This window comes from Rhamphochromis sp. 'chilingali' (assembly GCF_963969265.1).
Source record: "Rhamphochromis sp. 'chilingali' genome assembly, chromosome: 17".
Taxonomy (NCBI): Eukaryota; Metazoa; Chordata; class Actinopteri; order Cichliformes; family Cichlidae; genus Rhamphochromis; species Rhamphochromis sp. 'chilingali'.
This window is the reverse complement of record NC_137944.1, coordinates 28,104,558-28,117,403: the sequence shown is the minus strand read 5'-3', so window position 1 is coordinate 28,117,403 and position 12,846 is coordinate 28,104,558. Positions and strand designations below refer to the sequence as shown.

At 38.9% G+C, this 12,846-nt stretch overlaps 1 protein-coding gene across 1 annotated transcript; it reads left to right on the top strand.

The window, feature by feature from the left end:
* Nucleotides 1-8,272: 8,272 nt before the first annotated feature.
* Nucleotides 8,273-12,406, top strand: olah (oleoyl-ACP hydrolase). Its single transcript, XM_080862323.1, has 7 exons — nucleotides 8,273-8,397; nucleotides 8,480-8,610; nucleotides 9,956-10,094; nucleotides 10,205-10,304; nucleotides 10,869-11,038; nucleotides 11,135-11,217; nucleotides 11,993-12,406. The coding sequence occupies exons 1-7, from the start codon at nucleotides 8,375-8,377 to the stop codon at nucleotides 12,133-12,135; spliced, it is 789 nt and encodes a 262-aa protein (XP_080718449.1). The 5' UTR covers nucleotides 8,273-8,374; the 3' UTR covers nucleotides 12,136-12,406.
* Nucleotides 12,407-12,846: the final 440 nt, after the last annotated feature.

Here is a 12,846-nt window from a genome sequence, read left to right as displayed (position 1 = left end):
ATCACTGCAGTTTGCACACTGTAGATAAAACAACCTAAGAGATAGACCCTGTATTAGGTTGTATGCAATACTACCTAATACAGGGGTCTCCAACTCCAGTCCTCGAGAGCTACTGTGCTGTAACTTTTAGATGCATCCCTACTCCAATACAGTTCAATCAAATGGTTGAATTACCTGTTCAGTATGCCATTGAGTTTGGCAAAGGCCTGGTAACAAGCCATTCATTTGATTCAAGCTGCAAGTTTGCTGTTAGTAATAGTAGTGCTCTAATTTAGATACCTAGACAGATTAGGTCAGATTAGTTGTAGATTATTTGCTGAGTTGTCATAACTACCACATATATACAGTAAGATAGTTGTGATACTTTGAGCCCTGTGACAGGCTAATAACCTTTCCATGGTGTACCCTGCCTCTTGCCCTATAACAGCTGGGATAGACTCTAGCACAATCACTCCCAGTACCATAATTTTACATAACAAAATGTTGTAATTTTATATTCACTCCAAAGGTCAAGCAGTAAGTTATTTTCACCTCTTTGGCAGTTCTAGTCTGAACAGTAGTATGTTTAGATTGTACAGTGGCTTATGTTTTGGTTTAACCCTCTCAGGCTCAAATTAAACGTTTTGTTGCTAATGCAAGGCAAGGCAAGGCAAGGCAAGTTTATTTGTATAGCACAATTCAACAACAAGGTGATTCAAAGTGCTTTACAGAGACATTAGAAACAAGAACAAATAAAAAGCATGATTTAAAATTAATGCACAACTAAGTCCTGCAGTGGTACTTCTGAGTAAAAAAACCCTCATAAAATATGTATGTGGGGTAATCAGGTTGTTAGTTTTTAACTGTTGCAAATCAGCAATGCCTGCCTTGAGAGGGTTAATATGGGTCACAGCATTTTATCCTGCACACCGACAGTCTTTTCACAAGGAAACACAAGGAACAGGCTAGTACTTTGTTACATTAAGAATAATGATGATACAGGTCATAACTTATGTTTAAACATTTTAACATGATTGAAGAGTGTGTCGAGAGAGGTGGGAAAGACAGAGAGAGATTGAAGTCCCCCCGGCTTACCTGTGATCACATCTGAGCAGTGCTGGTCAAGTTACTTGAAAAAGTAATTAGTAACTAATTACTGATTATTCCCCCCAAAGGTAATCTCATTACTTTACTGATTACTTATTTTCAAAAGTAATTAGTTACTTAGTTACTTTTTAGAAACAAGATTCTGGTCCTCATATTCTGCAAAAACATGCAGTTTCCTGTCAGCCTGTGACCTAGTCAAGTCTGGGCCTCTCATAAAACAATCTAATCAGCAAATAAGCATTAAGAATATATATTTATTTCTTAACGCTAGTTTTAATCTTTTAACTTTATGCATCAAGCAAACATTAAATTATATTCTCTGACTGGAAGAAATTTGTTTAAAATTTAAACCTATTTTCTGCACATTCTTGCACATAAAATAAAATAAAATAAAATAGGTGTGGTGGGGCGTGGTCTGCGGTGCCGTGCGGACGCACCTCCACGGCATCCGCAATCACGCCCGCCGTGTTAAAACACGGGGACTCAGGGGTTGGTGTGGGGTTGTGGTGGTGTGATGCAAATGTTAAATAAAGATGGCTCAAAACATGGATCTGTGGTCCCATCGTGTTTTACTTCCACCACAATAAGTTTTTGTGTTTACACTCAGTCTTTCAAATAGATGCAAGTAAAACAAGGCAGAAAATAAATAAAATCAAAGACTAGCGGTCCTTTGGCTCTATTTTCACCTGTAAAGCAGGAGTGGGGTAGGCGGAGGTTTGCCCTGGTGCAGGTGTGCCGCAGCGGTCAGTGGAAGAATCCACGAGTTTTTCTGTGAATTTCCCATTACGTCATAGCGTACTTGGTGCTTGCTTGGAAGTTTTTCGCTGTAAAAAGAAGTTTTCTTCCTACGCAGTGAACAGCGGACGCTAATGTTTTTGTCACTTTTTACGGAATCAAACTCAAAGTAAGGTCAGTACTTCCACGCTTTAAACGCTGCACGCTCGTACTTTCTCTGCACTCAATATATTATCCATTGTTGATCTGCACACAGCTGTTGCCACCAACATCGCACTCGCTTACGTCATTGTCATGAGACACTCTCGCAAAAAAATCACGGTTTTAGTAACGCAGTAACGCAGCGTTCCTACGGGAAAGTAACGGTAATCTAATTACCTTTTTTGCAATCATAATCCCTTACTTTACTCGTTACTTGGAAAAAGTAATCGGATTACAGTAATGGTTACTTGTAACGCATTACTGCCCATCTCTGCATCTGAGGGGGTAAAAGGTATAAGTATCCAGACTAAAATGGATGTTATGTAGGAATAAGGTCATGATAGAGTTAATTGAAGGAAAATTACATAAAAATGTCAAAGATGAAGTGAAGTATATTCATGAATATTGCGAATGCTGATTTGTAATGGAATTTTCTGCTAATAACAGAAATGAAAATGTAATGAAGTGATTCTAAATTTAAATGTTTTAAATCATGTATTTGGAGAAGTCAGCGAGACAATGATAAGGTGGTGGTCGACATCAGGGGATTAGATGTCAATAACATGATTGAATGTCACATTAGAGGGGTGAGGAAGGGCGATCTGTCACAGTCCGGGTTGAGAGTCTAGTGTTTTCACGTATTTTTCCATTATATCTCTAGTTCTGCTTCCTGCATCTGTAACCGCAACTGGAAACCATCAGAGGTAATCAGTGGATTGGGATTTAAGACCAACTCAGACTTCTGCACTCTGCCAGATAATCTACTAACCCATGGTGGTAAATCTGCCTTCATGTTTGGTTCTCACTTAGCTGTTCCTTGTGTTAACCTCTCATGTCCTTGTGTCTCCAGTTACCTCTGCCTTCAAACTTCGTCGTTCTTCTGGTTTTACTGACGCCAGTCTATCCTGCCATCACGCAACTGCTCAATATTCACCTGCCTGCTCTCCTCCTCGCAGCTTACTTCCAGATCACTGAAAAAGAGAGAAAAGTGCAGACATCATGGTTTACTGACTTCACTTCATGCCTTGACACTCACCTGGGTACCCACACCCCAGAGCTCCCTGTTGTTTTCCTGAGATTTTCATTTCCTGCCACACTTTCATGATTAAGATTCCTGAGTTTAATAAAGTCTCATGTTCTTGTGAAAATGTTTGCCTATTGAGTCTGCTTTTGGGTCCACCCTTCGTACTGGCCTTTGGGCCTTCTGACGTGATCCAGTATAAATCTTAGGTGAAGAAGAGATACGGGGTTCTTCTCTTTGTCTTCTGCAAGATAAGCAGTACAGAAGATTGGACCTTACAATAAAAAATTCCAGCAGAGACACCAGAGGGATCAACCACTGCCCAAACTGACCACAAATTGGTGTTATATTTTTTGATGTTAGTTTTGTTTCTTTATTTTCCCATAATGACAGCATTTTCCAATCTACATTCTCCTGATAGAAAAATGTGTTTTAAACCTATTTAAAGAGACCCTCTTATTCATAAATAATAATACTGTGAAGATAAAGTTTATATATACTGCTAAGCACTGATACCTTAAGCACTTTTTCTGTAGCTAAGTGGAGGAAATCCTGTTGTCTCAAACACACACAGAGACACGCAGAAGGACACAAACACATGAAGCGTGATTTAAAGGGGAAGGTACCATAAAGGGTTCGGTGATCTATCAATAAGTATTGCTGCTACTATACAAATGAACAGCACAGCGAGTGGATTAATAAATCCTGCCACCATACTGCAGCATGGGGGCTGGCAGGACGCGACCCGTCACCTGAGCCATCTCATCTCGCACACGGAACTGAAACTCCTGGACAAACATAGTTTGCACTCCGCACCTAAGAAGGGGACAAAAGTCTATTTATTCAAAGATACCAAAAAACTAAATCTCCCATGCTGCATTACTTTTGGCCTACAGGACACTCACCAGCCTGCTAATCTCCTCTTGTCTGTCGGGTGCAGAGTGGGCTGTGGCTTTGATCATGGTTGATGTTTGGTATTTGGATAACTTTTAATACTGCATCATTCACTAAATTGCAGAATATGATCAACTGGAACTAAAAAAAACATTTTGCTATATGAATCACAATACACAGGACTTGGAATATGAAATAGAAGAGAAGAAGCTGGTGCGGTGATCTATCAATAAGTATTGCTGCTACTATACAAATGAACAGCACAGCGAGTGGATTAATAAATTATCAGTCATCCACTTTAACTGTGGAAGTCTATGTGCAAATTTTAATCACACAAAGGAATATCTAAACCAGTTTTCATATCCATTCAATGTCATTGCCATATCTGAAACTTGGATTAATATGGATACTATTAGATAATGGACATATAATATGGACTTTGAACAGCAAGGTTATGATTCAGGTACATATTTTGGCAAAACAAAGATGGAGGTGGAATATCTAAACCAGACAAATATTTGAAATTTAAATGGCCTGTATTTGTATAGCGCTTTTCTAGTCCCTAAGGCCCCCAAAGCGCTTTACACAACCTGTCATCCACCCATTCACACACTGGTGATGGCAAGCTACAATGTAGCCACAGCCACCCTGGGGCGCACTGACAGAGGCGAGGCTGCCGGACACTGGCGCCACCGGGCCCTCTGACCACCACCAGTAGGTAACGGGTGAAGTGTCATGCCCAAGGACACAACGACCGAGACTGTACAAGCCGGGGCTCGAACCGGCAACCTTCCGATTACAAGGCGAACTCCCAACTCTTGCACCACGATCGCCCCGTAGGTAGTGAATCAGAATCAGAATCAGAATACTTTATTGATCCCTGGGGGAAATTATTTTTTGTTACAGTGCTCCATTAAAAATTTTTTTAAACCAACATTAAGACAAGACAGACAATACACTAACTAAGAATAGTACAATATATACATATACATACATACATACATACATACATAAGTCACTTATGATAATGGTGATTAATATTGTCTTGGAATTTACAACAGTTGAAATCTATAAAGACAAAAGTAGAAAAAAATTTTTAGTTGTACATACAGAGCTTCAGGTATTGGTATTGAGGCCTTTAAAGACTGGATGGAGGAAACATTTACAGAAATAGGTCACAAACAAAATTTCATTTGTGGAGATTTTACTATTGATTTGCTTAACCCAAATAAACATTAAATAACATTAACACAATGACTGTATGAACCTATTCCCTAAAATTACCAGACCTAACAGAGACGCATTACATTGTGTCACTCTCATAGACATTTTTTTCAAATTACATTGAACATAAGACAGTAAGTAGACTTCTGAGTAATGATATCAGAGACCATCTTCCAGTTTTTATACTCTATGACAGGAATACAAGATTAATAATTTGGACAGGGAAAAAAACAGACGAGTAAGAACAGAGGAATCAAATGCCTTTTAAAACAATTTAATGAAACAGAACTGGTGCCAAATATATCAGAAACATGACAAAGGTGTGTATGGCGAATTCCTTAGAATATTTATGTCCAAAGGGTTAAAATTACACAGTTTGCTGATGAAGAACATTTTCTCTACAAACACAGCTCTGGTCATGATCTGCAACATTTATTGGATGAGATAACTAAAGCACAAAATAAACAGTGTTGATATTGAACGAGTCCATAGAAATTCTTAAAAGTTCTTACGGTAGTAATAGATGATAGATGAGAGACTTAACTGGAGAGCACACATAAGATATATTAACTCCAAAGTATCAAGAAACATTTCAGCTGTGGCTGTGGCAAAATGGTAGGCTTCAAAGATTTACTTTCAGCCACATATAACCAAATGCTACTTTCAGGAAAATCTAACTGTTGTAACTCTGAACAGCGCCTTAACAACAATTCAGATCAATATAAGAATGGTGACGCCTTATGTAGACTCCCAAGACGTTCTCAGTTGGTTTAGAGGCTTTGATTAAGACAAAAGGAATATTTTAATTTGATTTACTCCATCAGGAAATACCATCTGAAGGCAGTAACGTCACATCTGTGAAACTTTTTTCTAAAGTATGTACGTCAGGTTTGTAAGTAAGACGTATTCTATTTGCATTTTAGCTGTCGTAATTTTCTGTGGCTTGACCTGTTTGCTCAGGTATTGTAACAGTCAAAGCAAGTCAAAGACACAGTGACACACCTCATGCAAGTTGCTTACTCCGTACTGTAGATGTCCCCAGAAACCATTCATATAATTTTACATCTGCCTCAATCATAAACCTGGGAAATACAGACTGAATGCACAGGTAGATAGAGGAAATTCTATTATGAAGGCAAATACAAGTAAGAATAGGAAAGAAGTGAGCCCTTTATGATAAACAATTTGTTTAAGGATAGTGAGAGTGACTTTTCACATTTTGCAATAATGAAGAGAGGAAGAAAGTTTTTGTGAAAAGGCCAGAGCAATTATTCAGATAAGTACTGGATTATGAGTCTGCAGTGAATGGTTATGCATTAGTTAAATTCTAACAAACACTAGGCTCTAAGACTTGTACATGTTCAATTAAAACAACAGGGACAGCAGTATTATAAGCAGAAATTAGAAAAATAACATAACTACTGGGCATATTTACAAGGCCACAGACAGATTTCTTCATACTTGAACCTTCCCAGAAAAAGAGAATTAAAGAGCTCTGGAATGATAGAAACAGAATTTATAATAGTGAAATGATTATTCGATCCCTGTTGAATTTGTAAGTTTGCTCACTTTTAAAGAAAAGAATCGAATTTTTATGGTAGTTTCATAAAAATGAGACTCATTTTATAGGAAGGAGACAGAATGTCAACCAAAAATTCAGAAAACAAACACATTACATAAAAGTTCTAAGTTGATTTGCACCTCATTGAGTGAAATAAAATTTGATCCCATAAAATCCAGCCAGAATTCCAGCTCCCACAGATTGGCTGTGTACCCATGTGGCATGCAGAGTACAATCAGCTACAGATATTCCTGCACTCAACTCGTTATGTTCCTGAAACACACCTCTCTTCGATTCCAGCCTCTCCACCAATATGGGCAAGACCAAAGAACTGTACAAGGCTGGAATGGGTTACAAGACCATCAACAAGAAGCTTGGTGAGATGGTGGCAACTCTTGGTTGCAGTTGGGACCACAGTCACCTAGAACACTACTGGTAACACACTACATCATTGATTGAAATCTTGCAGCAGCGGCAAGGTCCTCCTGCTCAAGAGGACACGAGTCCAGGCCCATCTTAAGTTTGCCAGTGAACTTCAGAGATGATTCAGAGAAGGTTTGGAAGAAAGAGCGGTGGTAAGATGAAACCAAAATCAAACTCTTTGGCATCAGCTCGACCTGCAGCGTTGGGATGAAGAGAAATGCAGACTACGAGCTGCAGAATATCATCCCCACAGTTAAGTATAGGGGAAATATTATGATTTGGGGCGATCCTGGCTCAAGAGTTGGGAGTTCGCCTTGCAATTGGAAGGTTGCCGGTTCGAGCCCCAGGGCTGTTTTTCTGCTAAGTATAAAGGATGACATCACCGGACTGAGGGGCCAATGGACGAGGCCAAAACGTACCACCAAGAAAACAGAGGAGTGGCTAAAGAAGAAGCACATTAAGACATTAAGATTCAAGTTCAGTTTTACTTCCTCATTTATTTATTTCATTTTGGCAGTCCTGGCCCTAGGGTTCAGGACTGCCAAAATGAATTAATTAAATACACCATTAAATAATTAATGAAATGTATCAATAATTAATATGGCAATAAATAATTAATTAAATATGCCATAAATATGTATTTAATTACGTTCCATTTTATTTAATTAATGACACATTTAATTAATTATTTAATTGGTGTATTTAATTAATTCATTTTGGCAGTCCTGGCATCCCATATATTATAGCTATTGTGGAAAAGAGGTAACACGATTTATTTATACTGAAATATGAAGATCAGAGAAAGCAGCTGGCCCAACGCCTAGGGGAAAATGAAAGTCAACCTGGCTATTACTGATACACTTCAAAAGAACTCAGAAAGTGAAAGTTGCTTGGTGGGATTCATCAGGTACATTCAGCTGCTTCCTGTAACCTGTGCCTTTACCTGCACCTCCCTGGAATTGTTACAGGCGATTTAAATTTTCTGTGTCGACGCTGTCGTTTCCTGTCTGTGCATTTCCGGCTACCTTATCTGCAAAGATTCACTGCAGAAATTAATCAACTGTTATTCTCCACGATATCGCATGTTTGATTTTTCCCACTGAGCACCGGTTGGTGGCGGTATTGCACCAGTTCGCCGTGTGCTAGGCGCCAGTGAATTCATCATGAAGAAGAAGCCAATAAGGAAATGTTACACTGAACTCTTCCCAGGATTTTCCTAGAAGAAGTTAATGGAGCAGACAGCAAGTAATAGGTAGATTTTTTAAAATAACCTCTTGTTTTAACACAAGTGCAAATAAATCTCTGGTCATAATGTTCTTGTTCTCCTTAATCAGCATGGACAAGGTGGTAAACTGTTTCAAGAAAAGACCAGATGCTGTGGCCAGACTGATCTGCTTCCCCTGGGCAGGTGGAGGGTCCATACACTACGCTCGCTGGGGAAATGTCCTCAGCAGCTCTGTTGAAGGTGAGGTGCCCAGAAAGCATTTCACGTGTACGTGCTTGCACGTTGTAACGAAAGCTCCAGGAAGCAAGTGGAAAAGAAATGTGGTGGTCTGGTATAACTAGTCTTCTCGTCTGTGTTTATGACTAAAGGACAGCTGGACTAAAGATTTTTGGAGCACAGAATAAATTCTTGGCTCTTGACTAAATTTTGTTATCTGCAAAAGAGTTGAGGGGGAAAAAACACCTTAGAAAAAAAGTTTTGCCATAATTATATATCAAGATTACCTTTTAACTTTTAAATGTATAGTTTTTAAAATCCTTCTCCTCACATACAAAATAATCAATAATCAGGCCCCATCGTATCTTAAAGACTTCATAGTACCTTAATATCTCAGCAGAGGACTTTGCTGTTTAAGATCAGCCTTAAAACTTTCTTTTTAATTAAAGTTTATAAGCCAGAGCTGGATCAGGTGACCCTGAACTGTCCCCCAATCATGCTGCAATACATTTAGTCTGCTGGAGGGCTTCCCATGATTAGTGTGTCTTCTCAGTCTTTGCATGTTTACACACCTATTTGCATTTGATCATTAGTTTTTCCTGAACTCTGTCTCTCTCCTGTAGTTTGCTTTTATTCTTGCTGCCTCTGCGTTCGTGTCTTTGTCTCGTGTCTACAGGTGGTGGAATTAGCGCTGTTCCCTCACACCAAGAAGGTCCTGGGTTCGAATTCGCAACTCTGGCCGGGACCTTTCTGTTAGCATGCGCTCTAGCACATTGCGGCTTCTATCCAGATACTCCAGCATATTCCCACAGTTAAATCACTTGCAGTTATTGGGGTTCGGTTAATTGGTGATTCTAAATTGCACATAGATGTGAATGTGTGTGTGTGTGTGTGTGTGTGTGTGTGTGTGTGTGTGTGTTCGTCCTGTGAAAGAGTGGCGACCAACTCTGGCGTGTACTGCGCCTCATGCCCTATGACAGCTGGGATAAGCTCCAGTGGTAGTGTAGTAGAGGAGTAGTAGTTCTCCTCTGAGTCCCGAATGACTGAACTCCTGACCCTGTCTATAAGGGACAAGCCAGCCACCCTTCAGAGAAAGCTGTTTTCCACGGCTTGTGTCTGCAACCTCGTGCCAGTTATGAACAGAATTGCCAGCACTCTAGTCCGTCACTTAAAAACCTGGCATTTAAAAACAATCAATCATCAGAATTAGTTTTCTACACATGCCTCAGAGGACTTTTATGCTTTGAATTATTTATGGTTACTCACTCATTTACTCTGAATCAAAGGAAGACAAATACTCAGAAGAAACATCACCTCATGTCTTTACACTGTTTTTCTTTCTTTCTTTCTTCCTTTTTTTTTTTTGTAGTGTTGGCTGTCAAACTTCCCGGCAGAGAGAGTCGAGCTAAAGAGCCATTCTTCGAAAACATGCAGCAGATCGTGGATGAAGTGATTAGTGTGTTGTTGCCGCTGCTAAAGGAGAAGCCATTCGCTCTGTTTGGCCACAGGTATGGCGAGAATAAATGATCCCTGAATAAAAACAAGGCTGTCGTCATAAACAGAACACTGCATGGTTTTAATCCCTGCAACATAAAGAAAAAATTCTAATCTGTTTCAGTTTCGGTGCCTTCACAAGCTTCGCTGTTGCAGACGCGCTGAAGAAAATTCACAACGTGGAGCCAGTTCACATCTTTCTGTCTGGTGCTTCTGCACCTTATGTAAGTAAAACTACTGGATGACCTGGAAAACTTCTTATTACTTAAGTCTTTTTTTTGCTTGGAATACGCTTTTTAAGTATTTTTTTCTTTCATTGCTTGTGATATTTATTAGTTCCACGAAGCAAAAAAAGACAAACATAACCCTGTTTTTTGGGGCTGTGGACTTCAAATCTAGTAATAAGTGATGCAGTGACACACGTGAAAATCCTCTCTGTGCTGTTATGTCACCACTTCATGCTTTAATCTACATTTCTGTGCTTCTGCCACATAATTTTTACCCAAAACCCGGATCACCAAAGAGATTAAAATTCTTTCATTGAAATTATATTCACTATAAGCTAATCACGTATTTTAAAATCGATTTAAATTAATTAGACTTAATCTGTACACACATAACTGCCATGAAAACCCTGATCTATGAATCCTGATGTTCATATTCAACAAACATCAGTGATAACATTTGGAAAAGCTAAACGTTTGTAATTTGGCCTCTTTAACGTAAGAAAAGAGTTGGGTGTTGTTGATATGACACGACACTGTACTGTGTTGTTCTTTGTCTTTAAGTCAGAGACTCGCATTAAAACCCCAAAGAGAAGCGACTTGTCTGATGAAGATTTTCTTAAGTGGTTAATTTCGATTGGAGGAACTCCTCCTGAGCTGCTGGCGAACCCTGAAGTCCTCAAGCTCTTCCTTCCCGCCCTGAAGGCTGACCTGCACGTAGTGGAGAACTACAGGTGGGCGGACAGCTGTCTGTTACTTAATCTGCTCTTAACATTTCTAAAACCAAGCGTAGATGTTGTCAGTGATGGGAGTTGCTGACCTCTCTGCAGATGTAACAAGGCGAGCAGCCCGCTTTTCTCCTGCCCGGTCACGTGTTTTGACGGGAAGGATGACATTCCTCATGATTTACAAGGTCAGTGCTCTAACAGGCCAAGAAGGGGCTGTACGTTACTCTTATGGTTATTACATTGACTTAAATGCCAATTGCTACTTTGTGCTTCTCCCTTCTTTGTTTTGCCCTCAGCAGAGCAGTGTTTACGTAACCCTAACAATCCGTCTCCTTCTACTGAACTCTGACTTCAGTATCTTGCAGTTTGTTCATCGGAGTGTGAAAGTTAGATCGAAAGCACCCAGCCATAGAAACAGCCTCTTGTATGTATGAGTGGGTGAATGAGCCTTGTAGCACAAAGCGCTCAAGCAGAGTAGTAAATAAATTTAAAAGCATACATTAATAATTACATAATTAGACACAAGTTAAGAATCAAATTAAAATGTACACACCGAAAGCCCCGTTTCACAGTGAGTGGATGGCGTTTGTCAGGATGTTTCTTATGTTGTGAAAACCACCTTTAAAAAAATGTCAGGTGGAGTTAGCTTTGGTTAGTAAATGATGATCTACCTGGTTTATGGCTTCACCTGGTCCAGGGATGTCTGCGGCCTTCGGGCTGAGTAAATCTTTTACTGGGCAGTGTTAACTAATGCTAACTGTTTCTTATTAGAGAGCACGGGATCTGAACCAGAGGCAGCAAGAATGTGTGACTGAGTACGTGAAAGATTTACAGGTGATCAAGTGAAATTAATGTGTGTGTGTGTGTGTGTGTGTGTGTGTGTGTGTGTGTGTGTGTGTGTGTGTGTGTGTGTGTGTGTGTGTGTGTGTGTGTGTGTGTGTGTGTGTGTTTTATTAACAGCTTGGAAAGACATCACATCAGGAGATTTCACCATAAAGATGTTCCACGGATCTCATTTCTACCTGAAGGACTCTGGAAACGAAAAAATAATTTTGGATTACGTCACAAAACATTTGGAAACCTCAGAAATGGATTATTTATAAACAAAACGACTTTTGTCATTTTTCTACTAGTTTATGGTGATATTTAATTGTGTCACCAGTGTAACTTGTTATGTTTTGACCGCCCCAGTCCCACGAGTACAGTGAATTTAGTAACTAAGCTAAAAGTATTGAGACCTAAAATAAATATCCTATTCCTGTTAATGACTGATTTTAATTATCTAGAGTTTGTGATTCAGAAAGAGTTGATTAAATATCTCTGGATGCATCTTTTTCTGTTTTAATTTGGATTTTTTTTTTTGACTGACTCCACAGAAACAAAACAAATACAATTTCTCTTTTTAAATCCATATTTAAATGATTACAGTCTATATATATATATATATTCGAGATGCACTAGATTCACAAATAAATATATTGCCTCATCATATATGTGACATTTCTACAACTGTTTTATTATTCAAGTTTATTATTTAACCTCAGTTGCAATTCTGAGGAAAAACACAAGCATGTCCATATATTATTGATTGAGAATCAATTTTCAGTCATTATTATTTTAAATCCTATTTTTTATTATTGAGACCTAAACAAAAATATATATTTGGGATTTTTTTTTGTTTTGTTTTTTTTGCTTCTGTTTGTTGCATCACATTTAAGGGAAAACAACCTTAAGTAATGATTTGCAATTGCATGTTAATATTGAGCCACAGGACAATATTTAATAGTGTTCAATATGCCCTGTGAATAACATGC